Below are 25,337 nucleotides of genomic sequence, written 5' to 3'. Positions count from 1 at the left end.
ATAAAGGCAGCTAAACGTTCCTTCTTTTCCTTCCCTCCTGTCTTAAAAAAGGGAAGAGTAAATTCCAGACCTAATATTTATTAAAAGATTCAGCTTCTTAGTCTTTGATCCAAAACTCTAATATAAGACTGTGGTAAGTTTAAATATATCAGGGTTGATCAATGGAAAGGCACAACCAGAATAAAGCAGTACTTTATAAGCTTTACTGAGTAGCACCAGGATAGGTTTGCAAGAGAGTTCTGGGAAATCCCTCTGAAAACGAGAGTTTCCAGATGCCAGAGACAGTTGTGTGGAATCACCACCCAGAAGGGGAAGAGGGCAAGGCATCTCCAGTGGAGAGGGGAATTGAAGAGGGCATTTAAGTCTAGAGTATGTTGCTCAGCAGCAAAATAGGGAATCTCTAAGTTGGAAAGATGCAAAGAGTAGCAGCCATTTGAGGTCTTTGTAGCCATAAGGTTTGTCATTTTCTATAGGTAGCATATATTGGGTGCAGTTTTGTGGGGCATGCAAAGCAGGCAGACTTGAAATGGCTAAAAATACACTTATTTGGCTCTATTTAAAGCAATTGGATATGTAAGAATTTGAATTTGGCTCTGGCAGGCTTTGAGCTAACAGTCCTAGCCTGCTGTGAAGAAATAAATATAGACGCCAATACACAAAGGTCATCTTTAACTCATTTATATAACAAAGATTCATACTTCCAGAACCTTTGTTTACAACTTCGTTGTCTCCAATCAATTCAAAGGTTGATAATATCAAAGGCAAGGTAAAGATAATGATGATGATAATAATAATCATAATGGCTACATTAATCACATGAGGGCCTTCCATGAATATCATAAGAAGAAAGAACTGGATGATTTTTCCTTCCATATTGCAGATAGGGAGACTATATCCCAAAGCAGTGAATGTGTTAAAATTCAAACACAAGAAATATGTTTAACTACAAAATCTGTATTTGTGCTCTACATACCCTCTCTACTTATCATGAGAATGAACTTTTGTATGAAAATTAACCAGAAGAAATTCTGTTTTAGAAGATGTTCTACTTTTCTGAAAGAGGTTCATTACTTAACTTATGCACACACTAATGAACTATTTTTGAAAATCAGCTTCTGGTGACCAAAATGTCTCATTGTCATTGAAATACTGGATTATGTTAAAACATGATAAAAACATTAAATAATTTTTATTTGTGTTAAAAACTAAAAATAGAGAAATAGTAACTATAAATATTTTCTTATTTTCTAAGAGGTGAGGATCCAGCAAAGTGACTTAACACATGTTCAAATATTAAACATCATAGAGCTATTGAATAAATTAATAATTGTCTACTCTTAGTGATTCAGTCAGAAAAAGTAGTCAGAAAAAAGTAAATCTTATGGGAATTAAAAAAGAAGCTACATAACACTTTTTCTGTACTGTTTAATCTAAAAATTCCAAATGCCATTTTTCAAAATAGAAAATTGTGAAATAATTAATTGCAACATATGTCATAGTGAGACTTGCAGAAAAGCAGCAAAAATTTTGTTTTAAAAATAACAGAACAATGCTACTGTTAATCATACTGTATATATCTTCCAAGCACCAATTCTGAACCTTTTACGAGCAAAAAAGTGAGCAAGACCTAGAATTAAATTTCTATTGCTTTTATTGAATTTAAAAAATAAATTGAGTTAAAAATAAACTTGTAAATCCCTAGTGAAGAAAGAAAGAGAGAGAGAGAGATCAAAAAGGGAACTTCTTAAAAGAATGCGAATATAATGTAGAAAAATGAATGACAGGATATGCCCATTTTGCAATCCCTAATGAGAATTCAGTTAAGGATCATCAGTGGATGCTGCAGCTACTGGATAAAAAGTTGCTGGAGTTAGGATATTCATATGCTTTCAGATCCCACACAGTAATCACCAGATGCAAGCAGAAAATGTATAATGGAGGGATCTGACACCACCTAAATTAAATGGCCAAATTTATTATCATCAGTGGTGGGACAAAATGACATTATATGCATTCTGATGTGACAAAAAGCATACAATACCAACAATCTGGTAATCTTACCCAAATGGATTACCTAAATCTAATAATGAAGAAAAGATTAGCAAATCCAGTATCTTGGATATTTTAAAAGATGACTGGCTAAGGCTTTTAGAAAGCCTTCTAAAAGTCTAGGTGGTCATAAATAGAGTAAAGCTAAATGACTTTGAACAAAATGACAATTTAGCAAAGACAGTATTTCTCTGCATAAAGAAAAAAACAGGTCCGGTGTTGATCAATCTGTGGGTGAGGTTTTTCAGGCCAGCAAAGAATAGTTTGATATCTTAAAGAAGAGAAACGCTAGTCATGACATTTATGACAAAAGTTCTGGGGAAACTTACAAGAATGGATGTGGGAGGCACCAGTTTACCACAATTTTCCACTATTATTCAGAAATAAAATTAAAAATAAATTGGGAGTCACTTGTGCCTAAGATAGATGAATCAGGCACTTAGTTAATGCAAATAAAGAAACATGAGCTGAAAATAAATAATCAAAGCATGTTAGTATTCCTGTTTTCTGAACACCTTAAATAAAATTACTTTGCTGGCTTAATTTTTACACTCTCTTCTCTGTCCCTGGGTGAATAATGTGCCATCTTATGGAATCTGAAGAAAGACATATCCACAGAGAAGTGGAACAAGCACCAATTATAAACTTAATTGCGTGTCTAACAGGGAACATCAAGTATCATCAGGAATCTTGCCAGAATTCCATTTAAAAAGCTTCAGATTAAGAGTCAGGAGACCTGAATTCTAGTCCCAGTTCTGCCATTAAGTAGCCACACAATCTGAATCAAATCACTTTTTATTTTTTAAGTGTCTTATAAATACATTGATCTCCATTGCTATAATTCTCTAAATTTACCATGTCTTTAGCAGTTAAAAAAGTACATGTTTCATATTTTTCTTTCTTTATTTCCTACTAAAACCCATCTAGATCTTGTCCCACACCGAAATCTCCTTTAGGAATTATCTATACCTTTAACATCTAGCTGGAACCAAGTCCCTAGATCAATTCCTGAGCCACCGACAAGTTCCCTTTCTCAGGAATGTATGGAGCCCTATTAACCAGAAAAAAATGCTTTATTTCAGTTCATCAGAGAAAGACAATTATCATATGATCTCTCTGATATGAGGAATTTGAGAGGCAGGGCGGGGGTTTGTCTGGGGTAGGTAAGGAAAACATGAAACAAGATGGGACTGGGAAGGGAGACAAACCTCCCTTAAAATGAAGAAAATGCAATTAATTTTCACAGTTTCCTTGGCTAATGATCATGAAAGGAGCTGGAATTTGGAGTCCCGTGTTCTGTCTTCAATTCCCTTATTCTCCTACATCCTTATTTGATGTAGCAACAACTATCCACTCTGTCTCATTCACAAGGAGAGCCCTACAAAGTAGATAAAGCCCGTGGACTGCAGGATTGTTTTACCCTTCTTTCTCTTGCTACATATTTTATGGTCTTTAACATGCAACTCCATCCCTTGTTAAATGCATTCTCCAGGCAAGCGGACAGATGGGATGGGTTTTGTGTGTGTGTGTTTATACGGTATTTTCAAAGCAAGAACAAATCCACCTTTTCAAACAAGTCTCTTGGTTTTTTGTTTGTTTGTTTGTTTGTTTTTGGTGGGGGGAGGGTGTTTTTTAATTAAATGGGAATTTAATACATCAGAACTTCACAGTTCCCACCTCCCCCTCAAAAGAAAGCCCAGCCAATACATCATAAATATTAAACTAAAAATATGGCCCTATATATTCTGAAAAAAGTAATAAAGCTGCCAGTAAATACACATCTCAGGTGACTGCCAGGGGCAGCTGATATTACATTAAGCACCTACAAGAACACAAGGATGCAGGATGATTAAAAAGGGTTTGACATAATGATATAATGCATGCTGATTCAAATTCCTCCTGGGAACTATTTTTATACTATACTTACATTCAGAGCTGCCATATATAAATAATCATCAAAATGATTAACAGCTTTTATTTAACCTTTTCTATATTCATGAGTATTAAATGATAGTAAGAATTCATATTTATAATTGTATAGTCTGTTTATTTAGTGCCTTCTAAGGAAATGCAAACCCTTACAGGGTATGTGTAAAATCAAACTCTTCAATACAGTCAGAGTCCTGCAGTAATACATTAAGTCTTGGTATGTAATTTCTAAATTCCTTAACTTAGAGCTTCCATGGAAAAGCTTCTTTGTAATGGTAACTGATCTAGGCAAAGCAATTTTGTAAAATACAGTTATTTTTCACATAACATGTATTAATGGAGGTGGCTATAGAAATCCACTTAGCTTACTTCTGCCCCTGTGGTAGAGGAGAGGCTAAGAGTAACCATGAAGAATAGTGAAAGAAAAGAGAGCTATTTAATTGCAGACCATATGAGTACATGAAGCCTCTAAGAAGAAAACCTGTCAGTAAAGGAGTCAGCTGGCAGGACAATGGTGGTGGAGAGGAATTTGGAAGAGAGAATTAGTGGCTGCAATCATAAAAATATCTTACAGCAAAATATTTAAAACAGAAGCTTACCCTTCCTATTTCTTTCTTCACTCTCTTCTGGGTGAGGGAGGGGCCCAACCCAGATCCTGTTGTGGATGGAACCATTCATTCTCCCAGCTGCTGGAAGATTGCCTGTTGATGGTTCACAGGTGCATCTCTCTCTCTGGTACTGCCTTTTACCAAAATGAACTATCTTATCCAGGTTATAATTCTGTAATAACTGGTTTATGCTGGTTTAAAAACCCAGCCACCTTCTCTTACTTATCTTACCCAGCCTAATTCTGAAGGGCTTCTCCAGTTCCAGTGATACACACGGGCTTTATGGAAGCCTCTGCTACAAACTCACTGTAGTTTAATTTCTCTCTCTATCCAGCACTCCCCAATAATCCTTATCTTTATCTCAGTGCCTGTTTCCAAGGAGTCCAATCTACAACACATTTGAAACTTACTCTACAGTGTTACAAGTTTCTTCCACAGGTTCCCAACAATGTTTTAACTACCAGATTCCAGGAACCCTTAGACTTCTTGACAGTTTATAGCTAACACTGTTGATTTTTTTCCCCTTTCGTATTCTTGACTCTCTTGCTTCCATGAATCTGCTTACCTTACTCCTCTTTCTACCTTTCTAAGGTTTTTCATTTTTGGTTTTGGTTTTAACCCAAAAACTTTTGGTTTTGGTTTTGTTTTCAGTTATACTCTTACCTCTTGCTTAGTACTTTTTCTTGGGAAATCTCATTTACACCCTTGGCTTATTTCCCATCTTCATGGTAAAACCTCCTGAATCCAAATATTTACCTTAGATCTCTGTCCTATATTTAAAAAATCCAGTAGGTATTGTTCCCCAGATACTGCATGGCTACTCCTGATAGACATTCTTCTTACCTTCCAGAATGATCCCCTTTACACTATAACGAGAGGTACCATATTCAATGCATCAGTACTTACTGGTGCAGCCATTGTCCCCCTATTGTTGCTTTAAGAAGATGTTATTCATTTCATAAACCTAGGACTCTACAGAGTTTTATAATGGTAATAAAATTTTCCAATGTTCCCTCCATCCAACTGGTCTCATGTAAACTCTTTCTTCCTGGCAGTATAGTAGAAAAAGAATGGTTTTTTGAGTCATATAGAAATAGATTGTGATACTGATTATCCCTTTAGTAACTGTGGTAACCGTAGAAGTTACTTAACTTCTCTGCAGCTCAGTTCCTCATCTCTCTTACAGAGGTACAATGAGGGCTAAGTGAGAAAATGTGGTGTATAAATACACTTGGACTGCATAAAAGTTACTCAGTAAATGTCATCTTCCCTCCCTTCCGCCCTTCCTTTCCTCTCCAGGTTTATTGTTCCAGCCATGCTTTAAACAACGAAACCCAGTTTCTAAATTCCACCTAAAAAGTGCTTAACCAGACCAGGGAAGAGGGATTTTTGTTTAGCTTAGGTAATTTGGGAACAAAGTCAGACAGACATGGCAGCTTTGGGAACTCATTCACCTGGCATCAGAACACCTCAGAACACAGAAGCCAGGCTGCTGGGCCGCGCAGAGATCCCCAGGGCAGCACACGTCTGGCCAGGAGCCTGGGGTATGCAGCTGGTCTGAGTCTCTCTCTGCTTATCTTGGCCTCGACAGTCGATTACGATTTGTGTCAACTTCACTGCTTTCTTTTAGCTTCCCTCTCCCAGGATCGCTATTTTGTGGCTCACCCCAGCATTTAGTGACTTCTTTCCTGTCATAATATTCGTAACCTTTAGACATCTAAGTTACATACAGGAATTAAAGGATTTGGAGAATCATGGCATCAATTTCATCCTTTAAATTTTAAAGTTCTGTCCCCATAGTTGCCGCCTGTAATCTGTAATGGTTGGTTATCAATTTCAGGTTCTCAATGGATAGTATTAGATTACTTTTAATTTCTCTTTGGTTGTCTAGCAAAAACTACTGATACACTTTCAGGAAGATACTCATTTGCAGGTGGTTTGGGGTTAGAATTATTTTTTTTAAAGTAGTATAGTCTTATTACATTTTAAGGAAACCAAATCTATAAATCAAATAAAGGTATAAGAGGACTTATTTAAAAATAGCAAATCCCCATAGTACATTGATATGATTTTATTTAAAGAAACTTATTGTATAATTTTTGTATATATCTCTGCTACTCAAAAGTATAGGCCTTTGATTTCTCACCTAAAAAAAGAAACAACCCCTTGAGTGATTTCTACATCTCCTGTTTCTCTCTATTCCAATCCATATTTCACACAGTTGTCAGGATTTATCTTTCAAATTTATAGACCTAAACCATTGCTCCCTTGTGCAAAACACACACATTCATGAGGATGTGGATTTCATCTGTTTTGTTTACTGCTACAACCCCAGGGTTAAACAAGTAGTAGATGCTCAATAAATATTGGTTCAATAAATAAATCTTACTGTAAAATAACATAAATTGGTCCTTTTTTGGTATGATTTTCCAATGTTATATTCTCCTTTACAAACTATAAATGAGAGCTCTTTTTATAAAATAATTTAGAACATGTTTTTTTATAAAATAATTTAGAACATGTTAACAAGTTCTGAATATAAATTCTGCTTTGAATATATTTTCTTTTAAAATAAATTTGTTTAAATTTGTTTAGTTTGATTTCTATTTATTGACCCTAAAGTAATTAATTTATTGATTGATTTTAATTGATTTTAAAAAATTTTTAATTCAACTATAATTAATATACAATGTTATACTAGTTTCAGGTGTACAACATAAATACTCAATAATTCTATATGGTACTCAGTGCTTATCACAGTAAGTATATGCAATCTCCTTCACCTATTTTACCCATCCTCTCACCCACCTTCCCTCTGGAAACATGTTTGTTCTCTATTTGTAAGTCGGTTTCTTTTGTCTCTTTTTTTAGTATCAGGATCTGATGTGCTTACTATGTGCCATGTGTCCTGTTGTTTCTTAAGCCAATCCATTTCTTGTACTGTTCTCAAATTTGTATTTTATTTGAAGCGATCAATCACTTCATTTATATGGCATGAGTTTTGTCATTTTTTGCTGCTTCACTCACAACACCTAGACAATCTTATGAGGCAAGTACAGTTATCATCCATTTTACAGATGAGCAAATGGAGGCAACGAGAAGTTAAGGAATGTGCTCTACTTCATACAGCCTTGAACAGTGGTTCTGGACTTTAAACTAGAAGATTGAACTCCAGAACATGCACTTTAACCACTAGATTCTGCAGCTGTTATGACATATACATCTCTGCTACCCTTCGTGCCTATCTAACACTGTAACTTTAAAGAATAGGGGTCTCTAAATAATGCATAAGATAGTGACAAAAGGAAAAGCTTTAATTTCCCAGTAACCTCCCTAATAATTTATGAGAACTAGCCAATAAAACATGGAGATAAGTAAGTGATAACCCAAAAAGACTTTTAACAACTTATTTAGCATCAGAAAAATTGAAACACACCAATATTCTTCCCCCTTTCTTGGCATTTTGTGATACTTTTTTCTCTTAACCCACTAAGTCTCAGATGAGGTTTACCACCTTTCATTTATTGACATCTCTTATCTAGAAAATAACATTTTCAGATAGCTACAAAAAAGTATGAAATGATCTTGTATTCCACATTAGATAAAATGTTCCATAATTGTAAAAACTCTTTCATAATCACAAGTGAATTAAGATTAAAATAAAAAAATAATTCCAGAAGATAGACTTCCTGTAAAAACTTCCTATAAAAACTACCCACTGCTTCTAGAGAACTAAATACCAATATAAATTATATGTGGAAGAGTTCCAGCAAAAATGAGTTAATTCCACTACAAAAGAAAATGTGTGTTTTCCCTCACCCTAAAAAAATGACAAAAATTCACATAAACAAAATCAGATTTTAAAAGTGAGGAAAATATTTGCAATATATTTAAGAGAAAAAAGGCTGGTTTTTGTGCTATAGAAAGATCAGTTACAAAGTTTCAAGAAAAATCCAACACAAAAAAAGGTGGGCAAAAAGAAATAAATCAATATGTAAATTACAGAAGAGTATGTGACTAATATCCATATGAAACAATGCTTAATCTCACTAGTAGCCAGTAAAATGCAAACTGAGTTTATATCCAGCAGAATGAGAAAAATAAGGAAAGAGGGACTGAAACTTATTTCTGGGTGGCAATGTGGGGAATGGATATTTACATACCTGTGGCAATCTCAATCATAATAGTTTTTGAGTACAAAAGTCACCTATTAATTTTAGAAAGTCATATGCATCACATTATGGATAATGTAAAAATTGGGACAAGCTCTATGCAGGGCAATTTTACAAATTCTACCAAAATTACAAAAGGCATAACAGTGTATATAGCATTTCTACTTGGCTTATGATATGCTTGCATAGATGCAAACCAATCTATGCTTATGGTCATTTAGAGTAACATTGTTTGTGATAGCAAAAGACTAAAAGTGATATAAATCCATACAAATAGGCTATTAAGGAGTTTACAGAAAATGAAAATAAAATAGGAAAGTTCCTTACAAACAGATATGAAATTATATCCAATATTTTCTACCAGGTGAGAAAAAAGGTATTAAACAGTTCCCAAATAGGTTATTATCTAAAAAAGAAAAGAAAAAAAATGTATGGGTGTGTACATATATATACTGGGAAAATATCTCTGAGAATTTATGTAATTGTAATACCAGTTACCTCCTTCTAGAGAGGGAAACTGATTGGTTGTGGGTAGAGTTGGAAGAAACTTTTTTCAATTTATATCATTTAGAAGCTTTTGACTTTTTAACTATATAATGTCATATATTAATATTGATTATTTTTTGTGTATAACAATGCTAATGTACTTAATGTCAGTGAACTGTATACTTAACATGGTACATTTTATATTATGTATATTTATCACAATAAAATGATTTTAAAATTACATACTATATGAAAATAACATGATTTAAAAATTATATATATAATACACATTATATATAAATTTGCACATATGAAGTGTATTTATATCCCAGCAAGCTTATATCTGTTATGTATCCTTTTGGGAATTTTTTAATTTATTTTTTTTAAGATTTGTTTATTTATTTTATAGAGAGAGCATGTGAGCAGGGAGAGGGATATATGGAGAGGGAGGAAAGAGAATTTTAAGCAGACTACTTGCTGAGCATGGAGCCCAACACGGGGCTCAACCCCACTACACTGAAATCATGACCTGAGGTTAAATCAAAAGTCAGGTGCTTAACTGACTGAGTCACCCAGAGGCACCCTTGAGTATGTATCCTTTTGGAAATACAAGTAAATAAATGAGGATATTCAAGTTAACTCATACACCATTATATTAAGAGGTGAAAATTGTAAATAGAGTAAATCATCTCTAAGTGGGGATTGTTTAATAAAACTTATCCAGATATTATAGATCTAATAAAACCGTTAAAAAGAATACAGTATAGGGGCACCTGGGTGGATCAGTCAGTTAAGAGTCAGCTCAGGTCATGAACTCAGAGTCTTGGGATCAACCCCCACATCGGGAGCCCTGCTCAGCAGGGAGTCTGCTTCTCCTTCATACTCTCCCTCTGTGCTCTCTCAATCTCTCTCTCTCTCTCAAATAAATAAATAAAATCTTTTTTAAAAAAGAATGCATTATAAATGGATAAATAAACTATAATATGTCTGTACAAGGAAATATTACTCAGCATTATAAGAAAATAAGCTATCAAACCATAAAGAGACAGGGAGGAAATTTAAATGTATATTATTAAGTGAAAGAAACCAGTCTGAAAAGGCTACATACTTTTTGATTTCAACTACATGACATTCTAGAAAAGACAAAACTACAGAGATAGTAAAAAGGTCAGTAGTTGTCAGGAATTAGCAGGCATGGAAGACAAAGGAGTTTTAGGATAGTGAAACTATTCTGTATGATACTATAATAATGAATGTCATTATACGTATATCTAGACCTATAGAATGTACATCAAGAGTAAAGGCTAATGTAAACTATGAACTTTGGATGATAATAATATGTCAACACTGCTTTTAACAAATGTACCACTCTGGTGAGGGATGTTGATGGTGTGGGAGATTATGCTTGTGTGGGGTCAGGTGAAATATGGGAATTTTCTTTACTTTCTGCTTAATTTTGCTACAAATCTAAAACTGCTCTAAAAAATAAAGTCTACTTTAGGAAGAATTCTAAGAGAAAAAAGTGGAAGAAATGAAAAGAAAAAAAATACATTAGTCTATGATAGTTGACATGTAGAAGTTTCCATTGTACACAAAAACAATATACAAAAAGTTTTTTGGCAGCATCACTGTTTCTACAGATAAAAGCTGGAAAAGCCATATAAATTTAACATCTGCTTTGAAACATTAGAGCGAAAGAAACTATAAAACTAGTTGGGCTAAGTTTTCAGAGTGAGGAGAACCAAAGAGAAGTGAGCTGAGCATCAAAAGATCCTTTCTCTAGAAACATTTGTCAATTTTATGACAGAAAATAAGAGTCTGAAAATCTGGGTTAAGTTTGATCAGAGGGCCACAGTTGGAGAAAAACAAATAACAGGATTGGGTGTTCTGGAGATCCTATAGTAAACACTGGAGAATTGAGGAAACTTAAATGTACAGCTGATCCTTCCTTTGAATCATTTGGTGTATTTTAGTGCATTATGGCACAGAAAACTAGAATTCTAGATAAAAACCTCTGAAACACAGAGTAAAATGTCCTGCCTTATCAATAAATTCATGAGGGGGAAGAATCATAGTAAACACACTGACATTTCAGTTGAAAATCTTAGTGGGCTACATATTAGAAACATAAAACAACCAGAGATAGACTGAAAACCCAAACTCTACTCATCTTAATCCCTGAAAAAATTAGGTGGAATATTTTTCTATTTTCCTTGCCAAGAAGGAAAATAAGGACCAAATAGTTGTTCTATAATAAAAAATGTAGTATCTAAAATTCAGAATTCAATAAATAAATTTAAAATCATATTAGAAATTGGGTAGTGAACTGGAAGACAGGTCAATAGAGAATATCCAATTAAAGTAAAAAGAAAAAGAATATAAAGAATAGAGTATAAGACTCTAAAATTTTGCATATTCCATGTCTGGCATTTAGTAAAACATTACTTAAAGAGATTCAAAATGACCAAAATATGAGTGAATAAACAGACACTAAGAATAGATGTGTAGGTAATCAAAGTGCTAAAGAAAAGAATTTTAGAATAACTATGATTGATATGTTCAAGAAAATAGTGGAAAATGTGGACAAGATAGATTGGATGAAAATAAATAGAATTTTACCAGATAATTAGAATTTATAAAAAAGGACCAAATAGTTGTTCTATAATAAAAAATGTAGTATCTAAAATTCAGAATTCAATAAATAAATTTAAAATCATATTAGAAATTGGGTAGTGAACTGGAAGACAGGTCAATAGAGAATATCCAATTAAAGTAAAAAGAAAAAGAATATAAAGAATAGAGTATAAGAAAAATGTGTGCACAGTGAAAAGATCTATGTAGCTGAAGTTCCAGAAAGAAGGGAGAAAGAATGGGATTCAAACAGTACTTGCAAAGATGATGGCTAAGAATATACCAAAACTGATGAAAGCTCTAACTCAGATATTCAGGAAAATTTGCAAACTATGGGAAAACAACTGGAAAGAAAACCACACCTAGATGTATCACAAAGTGGTGAAAATAAAAAATGAAGAGATAATCTTAAAAGGCTATAAACAACAATAAAAAACAGCTCAATTAAAAATTAGGAAAATGATTTGAATAAACATTTATCTAAAGAAGATATATGCAGGGGAATAGGCACATGAAAGATGTTCAAGCACTCATCACTAGATAAATGGAAATCAAAACCACAATGAGATACCATTTCATATCCATTAAAATGGGGACGATCAAACACACACACACACACACACACACACATACGCACAAATAGGTGTGGGATGTGGAAAAATTAGCTTGCTTTTGTATCATTGGTGGAAATTTAAAATGGTGTAGCCACTATGGAAAACAATAAGGCAATCCCTCAGAAAACTAAAAACAGAATTATCATATAATTCAAAAATTCCACTTCCATATATATAACCAGAAGAACTGAAAGCTGGGATTTGAAGAGATGTATGTACACCTATGTTCATTTGTAATAGACAAAAAATGGAAACAACCCCAGTGCTCATCAACAAATGAATGGATAATTAATATGTACTACATAGAATGGGATATTATTCCACCTTAAAAGGAAGAGAATTCTGACACTAGCTACATCATGGACAAAACTGAAGGACATTATAAGCCTTTCACAAAAGTACAAATACTATATTATTTGATTCCATTTAGTCTACTCCAGAGTAGTCAGATTCAGAAAGACAGAAAGTAGAAGGTTTCCAGGGGTAGGAGAAGGGAAGGAGAATGGGGAGTTAACTGCTTAATGGACACAGAGGTTCAGTTTTGCAACATGTAAAGAGTTATGGCGATGGTTGGTGGTGATGATTGCACAACAAAGTGAATGTACTGAATAACACTAAACTGTCCCCTTAAAAATGGTTAGGATGGTAAATTTTATGTTACGTGCATTTTACCATCATTTAAAATCAATTTTTAAATTTTTTTAAAATCTTTTAAACAACAAAACAATCATCAAAGTAGCACCCATAAGACTGATGACTTTCCTCCCAACGCAAAGAATGGAGCTACAACACAATGGAATGATAACCTCTGAACCACTGAATAAAATTCTATGACCAGTAAAAAATAATGTTCAGAAACAAAGATGAAATAAAAAGTTTCAGAGAAATAAAAACTGAGAAAATTGATTTCTAGCACATTGGCACTAAATGAAATGCAAAAGAGAGAGTCCTTCAGGCATGAGATAATGTATTCCCTAATGGAAACATAGACACATAAGAAGAAATGAAAAGACAGACTGGTGTCAGAATTGTTCGTATGGTAGCCATGTGAAAGCAAAGAAGGAACATAGGAGGACTGGGTTTCTCCCAACAGAGGCAAATAAAGTATTTGTCAACCTACTATGAGAAATCATTTATGAGATTACTGCCTGAAATGGTAATAGGCCATATATATGTGATAGGATTACCCAGTAATAAAAATTTCCTTAGCCAAGATACATTAAATTGAATTAGTTATTCAAATTAGGGGAAGTTTTGGGGAGTTATAATGATATTCTGAGAATAAGTAAAGCTGAGTTAAAAATACGAAACTATGAAAGATAATCTGAAAAACAATTCTATTATTGGATTGATATATGAGAAGATAAGGTAAAGCAAAAAGGAACCATATGAAAAAGGAATCACAAATTCATTTGGCCTGTAAAGTTGAATTATCTCCATCAGGGCTCCCCATGACTGACTGAGATATCTAAAAGCTTTTTCTCCTTCGGTCATCCTCCTCTCAGGCTTTCCAGCAGCATTTCACAGAGCCAACCTTTAGGAATCTTCCTACTTCTTTAGTTTCTTTAAAAAAAACAAGAAAAAACCGAAATACTGGAAGCCAGTTTTCCTTTTACTGCTGACTATTGCTTAGTTTTTGTGGTGGATTTCTCATTCTCTAAACAGAATTTTGATGATTGAATATTGGTTCTAGGAATTGTACCTATGGTAATATTCCCCTTCCATTCTGTACGTGTTTTCTGCCTGGTGTAATCCTGGTGGCCTCAACCACTATGTCTGTTCAGAGAAATCTTCTAGTCCTACCTCCAAGTTCTGTATTTCCACCAACTCTGCTATCCTCAACCTTTTGCTATCCCCAAGGCACCTAAACTTCATATTCCAAACTAAAGTTACTATTTTCACATCATCGACTTAAAGTTAGCTGCTCTTCTCTTAATGTTCCAGATCTCAAATAATGGGGCCACTACTCATCCAAAGTTCCTGTAGAATCCAGCAAAGAGGGTGTTGGTTTCAGTACATGTGCTGCCGAAGCGAGCACAGGGTGTTGGATTCAAATCACAGTCCTATTCTTACTGCCATCACTTTAGTTTGAGTCCTCAATTTCCCAGTTGCATGACTGCAAGCATCAGTCTCCGGGGCTCCCACCACCAGACTCTCTCAACAGCCTTCCAGATGTTTTTCCTTTTTAAAATAATTATTCTTTTAACTTTTTCAGTACCTTTCAATACATACCATACAATAATTATGATCTTCATTTCCTTCTGAGCTAAAACTGATGCTGATGCTGATTCTTACCAAGGTGTTTCTAAAGACATTTTTAGATTTTTCTCTCCTTTAATACAGGACAGGCCAACTAAACTATTTTTAAAAAGTCTGAATTTTGAATTCCAAAATTCTTTCACCTTAAAGTATAAGCTTGTGTATCACTGTGTGACATCCCAAGATAAAAAGTCTAAATTTATAAACCAGATTCATTAGGCTTTCATTCATACTTTTTATCTGAGTTTTATTGAGTTATTGTTTGGCATTCTTATTAAAGTGTGTGATTCCAAATGTATAAACGTTTGGTACAGTTTGTATGTGAGGTGTTTTTCATCCATGACTTGCCATTTATAAAGCCTTAAAAAAAAAGGGAAGAAACTACATTTGGCTTATAAAGTTCTTTAGGAATCTTTACTGTTAAGCAGCTGAAACACAATTTTAAACAATGTGTATAATCATAGAAATTTCTACTACAATAAGATTTTAAATATGAAGATATGTATAATTTCTAAAATATTTTGATTGTGGATACTGCCATCGTTCCATATAGATTTTTCTTTGCAGAACATTTTCTGACTCTGTTACAATCTCCAAGTTACATTTGAGGACAAAGAATCAACTCTAAACACTTTAATACTGAACAATGAGATTTTCAAAGATTCTTCTTGCCATTCAAACAATCTTATTTACCTTTCTCTCATTCTTCCATCTTTTTTTAAAATCCATTCACCCAAACATTACATGTTCTTATCATTGACCCTCCTGTTTCATTTCTTGAAAATGTCAGTGAGTACTGATGAATGGAAAGTTCCTGCTTAATGTCTGGATTTCATTTGATATCGCCTTGAAATTTTGAAATGTAACCTTCAAAAGTGAATGTAATTTCATTCTATTTCTTAAAAGCATGATTATAATATAATTCCTATTAATGGTTTATGAGAGGAATTAACACATTTTTACAGTGGTTTACTGTGTTACCAGGTATAGGGAGATTCTTACTCTTTTTAGAAAGGAATATATTGTTGAATTAGGTCTCTAAGTATAAGTCCTAGAAAACATACAATATTTAAACTCATCTTTCTGACCAAAATCATTTCACTATTATTGACAGAATATTAGTTTCCTGAAATCCATAGTCACCATTTTTCTTCCTATTTTTGTGATGCGATATAGTTAACACAAATAGTACTAAATATGAATTTAAGATTACCAGACTATTTTGTAATTATATAGTAAAATTCCCAGAACACTACTGAATTCTATATACTTAAGCATAGTAAAATAACATAGTATCTACTTGCTAGTTATTCCTGTCTCTGCAGACTTCTAGGTTGTGACCACTTTGACTTGCATTTTTTTCATGTAGCGGGCTCCTTTAAAAAAAAAAAAAAAGAAAATTTAAAAAATTTTAATTAACTGTACTTATAAATTGACAAATGCATCTAAATGAACATAGTAAGCAAGAATGGAATGTGAAGAGCTTAATCAAATGTAGTTCTGATTGTCAGGTTATACATCCTAATCAGAATAATTCCACAAACACTACCATTTTAAATATTTGAGCTGTGAATATATAAACTCAATGTGAAAAAGAAGGGTGATATTATTGTCCAACATTCCTTCTAAAAACAATTCAGTATCTGCAAGGAAAATTTTTTGCATAGTGATTTTCCTCCTTGCCTCTTTTATTCCTAATAACTGAATAATAAATGTGAAATATTATTTTCCCTTGTTCTTAAAAATTATAAAACAGAATTTCTTTTAAAATATTTCATAATTTAGATTCTTACAGGTCTGATTTGCCTTTCCTCTAATTATTCTGAATGAATAAAATTTATGCTCTCACTATTACACCTTAAATCTTGATTTGGTAATCCCCAGTGATCATTAAAACAAAGTGCTTTGACACTGGCATTTAAAATGTACGTGTGTATTCATAGCTAAATGTGTTCAATATATTACAATTAAAATAACTGAGCCTAAAATATCCATTTGCATTTGTAATAATAAAATTTATTTTTAAAAAGTGACTATAGTAAGATTAATGCAGATATGCACATTTATTTAATATTGTAGTTTGTACTCTGTAACATTACAACCCATGATTGACATGGGGGATAAAGAAGAAAATGGCATCTTGAAGTTATTTGTTTGAATACTTAATGTAAAGTCTTTATATTTATAAAACCCAAGAATCTCAGTATAATTATTAAATCTCTAAGTTAGGACGATAGGAAACATCCATTTATCAGTGGAACAGAGAGAAGTATCTAGATGATACATAGAGTCAGGCTGAGCCTAGTGTGTTTTTTAGAAATCATACAGGAAAGCTTTATCAATATTATTTAGTGCTATTTCCTAAAAAGAATTTTTAAAAGGGGAATGAAAGGACCAAGAAAATATTCAGAGTCTGCTTAATAAAGCCAAATGTACATAGTAACACTAAAAAAAAAAAAAAAAATCTTTTCTTGAAATTAGGACTCTAAAGGATACTTTGGAAAATAAAAACTGAATTGAAAATACATAAATTACAGTTACTATGCTGGAGATTATGTTTATTTAATTGATGCAATTATTTACTTGTATAAAATGCACAATCTTAAGAAAAGCTTAGCAAACCACATGTTTAGGCAGAAGTAATTTTCTGATTACAAATGCATTATTAAAATGAAATAGGAATTAATAATTTTATAGTTAGTCTTAATACCTTTGTCTTTTAACTTTTATACTAAAACTAAAAATGATTTACATATCAAAATTACAGGTTACATAATGAAATGCTTACAGCCTGATATATTATCCTGAATTTCATAGAAATACAAAAATACAGTCTGGTTAAATACCATTTAATATAATCTAGAGTCTAGATGAGAAAACTGGAATCATCTATTCTAACTTCTTTACCTGTAAAGTGGCAATAATATTAACCTTAAGTGTCTCATAAATAGTCTTTAAAAAAACAATATAAAATAAGTTCTTTTTTGTAAGATTTTCTTTATTTATTTGACAGAAAGAGCAAGAAAGCACAAGCAGGGAGACAATGGGGAGAGAGAGGGAGAAGCAGATTCCCTGCTGAGCAGGAAGCCCAATGTGGGGCTTGATCCCAAGACCCAGCCAAGGGCAGGCGCCCATAAAATAAGTTCTTAACAGCTAAGTACACTTCTTAGGAGAACATCTTAGCTCTTATTTTGTTTTACTGTAACAAGTAAAATTATAAGCCTAACATGTATTATTCCACTGCCCTAAAAAGTGATATATACTTAAAAGTAAATTATTATATTCTTGTTTTCTGTTCTCGTTGCTACTTTGTTAAATGAAAGCAATATGTCTGAAGTATTAATATTATTATTGTAGTTATATTATTACACTATATGATATTATACTATGTATAGTATACTGTATTATACTATTTTAATAGATATATTAGTATATTATAATTATATTATTATAGTATGAAGTATAGTTATATTATTTGAAGAATGAATAGACTTGCTTTTATTATTTGCAAATCACTGGAATTGGGCCTTGTCTTGGCTAGTGGACAAACACTCATCAGGGAAGAGAAATAATGTTAGGAGGACACACACTCTTTTAAACACAGTTTATTTATCTTTTACAAGAGACCTAATGTACATATTTACAGGTAAGACCACATTTTTAAGGCCAGTGTTGAAGAGGAGTAAAACCATTTCGCTGTAACAGAGATCAGCATAGCAGCCTTGAAGATAACCTTTTACTTAATAACTTAAAATAAGATGCTTAAAAGAAAAATAATTTTCAAGAGTTTTTTTCCAGCATTATCACTGTGACTTTTGGTCCAGGATAAGCTTGGCTAAGTGCCTAAGGCCCCAAGTTAAAGTCCATTTTAAAAGCCTTAGTGGGAGAACTTATATATAGAAGCATTGTGTGTAAGTCTTTTGAAAGTTTTCTTGCTTTGGGCTACACTTATTTTATGGTATTTCTGGTTTCCAGTTTTTTTAGTCAAAAGTCTTGAAATATTACCTCCTCACTTGGTACCTAAACTGTATGTAAATGATGACCAAAAAAAATCATGTTATGAATTAAATAGATGTTAATTCTCACTATCTAGAGCTCCTATTACAACCCTTTTCTTCCCAAACTTTCCATATCTTTTGATGGCCTGAGCTGCATTTAATCCTAGCTTGACCTGACTCTTCTATCTGCTACTCAAAAGTAGAAAGTGCACATCAACAGTCCTTAAAGTATAAATTACTACTTAAAACATGGCCTCCCGAGGGGCAAGTCCTTGTTCCATCAGGCTTCTAACCCGTGTCTGTCACTCTGTAGATGCTCTAATATTTAACAAGTGTTAATACAGCATTTGGGCTATGACAACACAATAAATAAGCCAGATTCGGATGCCAAGCACCACAACTCCAAGCTTTAAATTTCAATTATATTTAAATGAGATTGTCTAATGTGTTTAAATGTTCATTAAAATTAACCTTTCACATCCAAAGGGCACAGTGTGTATTCCTGATAACACTAAAATTTTAGACTTAAGTTTCCCACTACGACTGAATAAATGAAACATTTAAAGGGCTTGAAATGTCAGGAAGGCTCTGAAATAGTGTTTCTGTGATGTGATTACTAATAGTCATGGACTATTTAATGCCAATAATATTCTCAGAGCTAATGAAGTATAGGTGCTGCATATCAAAGAAACTTGGTAATATTAATCCAGGGAAGAATTACAACAGGGAACGTATTTAGGTTGAATTACAAGGTTGAAAGAAATTTTAAATAGCCATAGTCTCTTCATTATTTTAGGGGGAATTTCACCAGAGCCATCCTTAGCAAGTGAGGATATATATATATATTTTTTAATTTTTTATTTTTTTATAAACATATATATTTTTTTTAATTTTTTATTTTTTATAAACATATATTTTTATCCCCAGGGGTACAGGTCTGTGAATCACCAGGTTTACACACTTCACAGCACAAGTGAGGATATTTTGAAGGTCACCAGTATCTTCAGAAAATGCATTAGAATTTGTTGTCACATCCTACAGGTATTGATCTATAAGAATTAGAGTGGGAGGGCTTTCCAGAAAATGTGAGACTATACACCCAACACTGGATTTGTGAGATCTGAGTAGAGCAAAGGATGTCTTAGTAGTGGCAATATAAATCATCTGGCTTTAAAGACAGCTTGAAAGTCAAGATATGAAGATGTTTCAGAAACTAGAGAGCAAAACAGAATTCCCAATATGAGACTAAGGCTTTCCAGGTGCTGCCTGTATAGCCTCTCAAATAAATTATGAATAGACTCCAAAAGAGCTTATCACTGAAGGGCAGAGATCGAAAGCAGATTTAAGCATGATCTGAGACAGGCTATGACAGAAGTGTGCACATTTTACTACAGGAACCAGGGTGGGGGAGCGGTCAGCACACTGTGTAAGTTTGGGAAGCCTTCTGAATCAGCGATCAGTCAGTGCCTTAGATGCCCTAAGGATTTTATACATTTTATTCAATTTTAATTGAATTTCATTGACAAAATCAGGATTCTTTAAGTTTCTTCCATGCACATATTTTACTTTAAAGTCTGGTAAAAAGACAGAAAAAATGGCAGAGCTTCATGAATCACTATAAGCCTTTTGTGTTCTTTTTATATTTACTCCCCTCTCCAAATCCCTTAAACTTTCCAAGGAGGGGAAGGAATAGACAGTATGGAACTGCTTACGTTTGAGGTTTAATTTGTTATTGCCATCTAGTCTATTCTTTCTGTCTTGTCTAATATAAAATTTCATGGGTGAGAAAGACACATAATTGAAGACAAAAAACAAAATTGCTTGGAAAGCAATAAACTGAGTATTTTGAATCATAATAACAAAGGAGACCTTTTGCAGTATATTGGATCATAAATATTCAGAAGTGTCCCCACCACCACCCCAGCATTTCTATGGGAGGCATATACCACTGATGTTGCCTTTGGCTCTGTGACTTGCTCTGGCCAACAGAACAGGGGCCAAGTAATGGAACCAGTTCTGATCCTAGACCTTAAAAGGTCTGTGTGTTTCTGACCATACAATTAGAGCCCTGCCATATTTAAGAACTATGGATTGAACATGTCCAGATTAGCCCACTGGTTCTAGGAGTAAAATGAGAGATCAGAGCAGAGTTATTACAGCAGAGGCATCATAGATCAGCTGACTTCCATCTGACCTCCATACATGAACAAAACCAAATGGTCAGCAGAGCCACCCAGGGAAGCCCAGCCTGGCTTGACAGATTCCAAACCAAGCCCCAGACACTTGGGTTACATAAATGCTCATTACTGTAGGCCATTGAGATTTTTGTTGCTGTCTGTTTTGCAGCATTATTGTAGTAATAGCTAAGTGATACATCTCAGATAAGGAGGTCAAGAAAGGCCTCACAGGAAAGGTAACATGTAAGCAGACACCTAAGGAATAAGAAAGACTTGTGTATGTAAACAGCTGGTAATTAAATTTGAGGAACAAAGATCGACATTCAAAAGGGCACTAAGACACATAGTGTACCCAGGGGAACTAAATAATGTCCAGTATGGCTGAGCCGAATCAGCATGGAAAAGAGTAACCCAATGATAGATTAAGACAGAAGGTCGTGACAGATCAGACCTTGTATGCTCTGGTAAGAAATAATTTTTTTAAATTTTCAAGAGCCAATAGAATCTTCAGATTACCTGCTTAAGCCTAACTTAAAAGTGGAAAACAAGTTATAAGAGAGGACAAGGAATACTTCACTTGAAAATGTACTTATATGGCAAGCATATTGGTTTTACTTTAATTTTAGGCATTATATGCACTGTTGAACAACATGGATTGAAACTGTGTGGGTCCATTTATATGAGGCTTTTTAACAGTACAGTACTGTAAATGTGTTTTCTTTCTTATGATTTTCTAGTAATATTTTCCTTTTTTTATTTTATTGTGAGAATAAAATATATAATACATATGACATACAAAATAGGTATTAATCAAATATTTACATTATTGGTGAGGATTCCATTCAATAGGAAGCTACAGTAGTTATGTTTTGGAAAAGTCAAAAGTTATATGCAGATCTTTTTAAATCTTATTTATTTATTTGAGAGAGAGAGAGAGAGAGAGAGAGAGAGAATGAGCCGTGGGGGGGTGGGGCTCAGAGAGAGAGAAGCAGACTCCCTGCTGAGCAGGAAGCCCAATGTGGGGCTTGATCCCAGGACCTGGAGATCATGACCTGAGCTTTACCGACTGAGTCACCCAGGTGCCCCAAATGCAGATTTTTAACTCTATGGGTATAAGGTGGTTGGTGCCCCTGATTCCCACATTGTTCAAGGGTCAACTATCTATCAGCAGCTTCGAGAGTGCTGCTGTAGATCAGAGACCCTTTCATATTTCCCCAGCACTACTACCTATGGGTCTGGTGTGACAGATAGGAGGAGGAGCCCTTGCAGTCTGACCAGTTTCATAGAATATTTTGCTGATCTCTTAGTCTACTTTTATTGGTGTAATAGTGTATATAATTTTCCTTCCCTGGTGGTATCTTTATGGCACTTCTACTCTCTTTTAATATTCCATTAAATGACATAGTCCAACAGAGTATATAATGTGCAGTGAAGGATACAAAAGAATATAAATAGGCCACTGTAACTAAATTTCACTGGCATTTCACTGGCATTTCACATTGGCTTGTCCGGGTTTTATTGCTTTTTGTCAGTACTAAAGTGGTTGTCTGCTTCCTCTCTGGTCTCTAGGACTCCGATTTTAGTTACTTCCAAAGCTGTAGTATAGTCTAGAGATAACTTTCTAAAACAACTCATCATGCATGCTTGACTTGGGGGAGCAAGGGTGGGGAAGAGTAGAACTAACATTTACTGAGTGCATATTATACTGTGGATATCATCGTGGGTGGTTAAAGATGATACTTCTCTCAGGTTGGTTTTCTCTGCAGTAGATTCTGCGTAAGACATAGATTTGAGAATAAATGCTTTATTTGGGAGGCAATCCAATGGGACACCAGTATAAGAGTAAAGAATTGAAACAGGAAGTAATGAAGCCACTGCCACTCTGGGCAACTGAGCCTTTATCTACATGGAATATAACTCAGGGGGGTAGGAGAGGGGTGAGGAAGGTGAGTTATTTATTCTCCCACTTCCACCTATCAGTGACTGTGGCTGCACCTGGAGGAGTTAACATTCAGGCTGCACTGAACATCAGCTCAGAGAATGTTCTCAAGAGGATTCAGCAATGCTTGTGCTTAGATGCCATGGGCACACAGTAGAATGTTAAAGGTCAAGAGGACATGGAAGGGCCCCCAATAGCCACAGAATCCTTTTCTTATTTATTCCTTATTAATGTCACTATTTCAAAGAGACTTTTTCTGATCAATTAATTTGAAGACATAAACCCCAATTCTGTGTCACTTGTTCCTTTGCTCTTGAGCCTGTATCACAATTCTTTACTATTAATTTGTTTCTTTCCTTACATATTTCCGCATTTTTTCTTAGACTGAGCATAATGAGGTCAATAACCGAGTTGGTTTTGTTCAACAACTAGTACAAAGGAGGAACCCACTATTTGTTGAATCAATTATTTAATGACAGCCGTATGGAGTAGGTGGTGTGACTTTTATTGGTGAATGCGAACCCAAAGGCCATATTGGTTGGTGACAGTGTTCTAATCCAGGATGGTCTGACATAAAATCCCATACTCCTAACCACACTGTGATAATGACATCATGCTGTTTTTCTATTTGCCTCAGCTGCTTCTATTTCTCTGGCTGCCTCAGAAAACTCAATTAATTCCTATCTGCCACATTATTAAATTTAAATTCCTCTGCCTAACTTTCCGATTCCTTCAATAACCTGGCTAGTTAGATTATTCTTGTGCCTTAAAAAACTTGTGCACAAATGCATTATGGGATGAATGAAATGTTGCTTAAAACCGTATGTTAAAAGGACTTCCAGATTGCTTATTGTCAATAACTATTTTAATATGAGAAAACAGTGCCATCTGGTCTCCAAAATGTCCAATGTAAAAGGCTAAATGAATGTAAATAGAGCAGTCAGAGGAGGGTGTGACTTGTCCGGGTTTTTATTTTATTTTATTTTTTACATCAGAATGATGGTGTAATGCAAGACTGTTCCCAAAGCCCAAATAACTTGGACTCAAAGTAACTGAGTTCTTTCAAACAGCAAAATTCCTCTTAACCATGCATAAGTAAGTGATTTTGCTTTAGATAGTTGGGCCTGAACAAAAATCCCACAACTATACAAGCAAAATGGAACCAGGAAGGACAAAGTTTAAAAATAACAGAACCACCACCAAAAAACCCCTAATGTATTCCTTACTTGTATCTGCTAAGGATGTAGAGATGCTTTCATTTGCATTATCTCATTTAAGCCTCAGGACAAGGTCTTTAATATCATTGTAAGGCCTGACAAAAGCAAGAAAAGAATTTAGCATTGAGTAAAGAAGCCACTGAGTACTAGGGTAAAAATTCATGTAAGAAGAAATAATTAGGTAATAAAATGACTTTTTTTTTTCTTTTTTTGGGAGAAAAGATGTTGTAGAAAGCATCGTTTGATCAAAATATTTGAAGCATTTTCCCATGCTATCAGGATCCTATAGGTGCCTCTTCTTTGGGAGAATCATAGCTCCAGTCCCAATGTTAACTGAGGCCATGTGACTTACTTTGGCTAATGGAATATAAGCCAAGGGAAAGTTTTATATCAGCCTCTGCTGCTACTAGTACTATTTGCTGTCTGTGGCAAACCCTAGCTGTAAGCTCCATTTTCTTTCTAGATTCTGGAACAGAGAGAATGCAGAGCAGAACCCCAGCCAATATGTAGCCAACATGTAATAATAGTGAAAAATAAATTTTGCTGTTGAAAATGCTAAGGTTTGGCGTTACTACTGTAATGGTAAAGCTGTCTAAGAAGTAGGTATAAGTGTCTTTCTAATTCTGAAGAAGTTTACAAATTAAAAATTAAGATCATGCATGGACATTGGGGAGGATATGTGCTATGTGAGTAATGTGAAGTGTGTAAACCTGGTGATTCAAAGACCCATACCCCTGGGGCTAATAATACATTTTATGTTAATAAAAAATTAAAACATTTAAAAAAATTTTTTAAATTAAGATCATGAAGAAAACCACTTTCCATTCATAATTTAGAGTTTAACTTAAGAAAAATTTATAAATGATATTAAATGTGTTTATAATTTTCAAAAAAATTGACATATGAGGGCATAAGAATGTGTGATTCTGAATGAAATGAGAAATGAGTTGTAATGTGAAGGGGAGCAGAATAAGCAACCCCAAAATATGCCACTTTGGCATATTGATTATTTCGAATTAAAATCACTTCAGAAAGAACTGATACAAAATGGCCTTTGTCCCCTGAAAACAGGAAACAAATCTCCCATGTGAAAAGTACCAGGAGAGTAGAAGGCATCTTTATCACCAAAGAGAGGGAATTATGGGCCTGAGAAGGCAGTGCAGAGAAATATTATTACCTTTCAATAATTTACTACTCTAAGCCCAAACCTCTTTGTCAATTCTTCACAAATTTATTCTTTCTTTGTTTATTCTTTTTT

The 25,337-nt window shown here is 34.0% G+C and overlaps 1 protein-coding gene across 4 annotated transcripts in view; it reads right to left on the bottom strand.

The window, feature by feature from the left end:
* Positions 1-25,337, bottom strand: part of LRRC7 (leucine rich repeat containing 7) — a 708,443-nt gene that overhangs the window by 373,320 nt on the left and 309,786 nt on the right. Inside the window, exon 3 of one of the 4 annotated variants that reach the window (XM_082688814.1) lies at positions 16,049-16,124. The exons of the other annotated variants lie outside the window; for them this stretch is intronic. Within the exon in view, the coding sequence (XP_082544940.1) occupies position 16,049 (1 nt within the window). The 5' untranslated portion in view covers positions 16,050-16,124. The remainder of the gene's footprint in view (positions 1-16,048; positions 16,125-25,337) is intronic. 4 annotated transcript variants of the gene reach the window in all.

The sequence above is a fragment of the Mustela nivalis genome, assembly GCF_964662115.1.
Source record: "Mustela nivalis genome assembly, chromosome: 10".
Lineage (NCBI taxonomy): Eukaryota > Metazoa > Chordata > Mammalia > Carnivora > Mustelidae > Mustela > Mustela nivalis.
The sequence above is the reverse complement of the archived record's forward strand: the minus strand, read 5'-3'. Positions and strand labels throughout refer to the sequence as shown.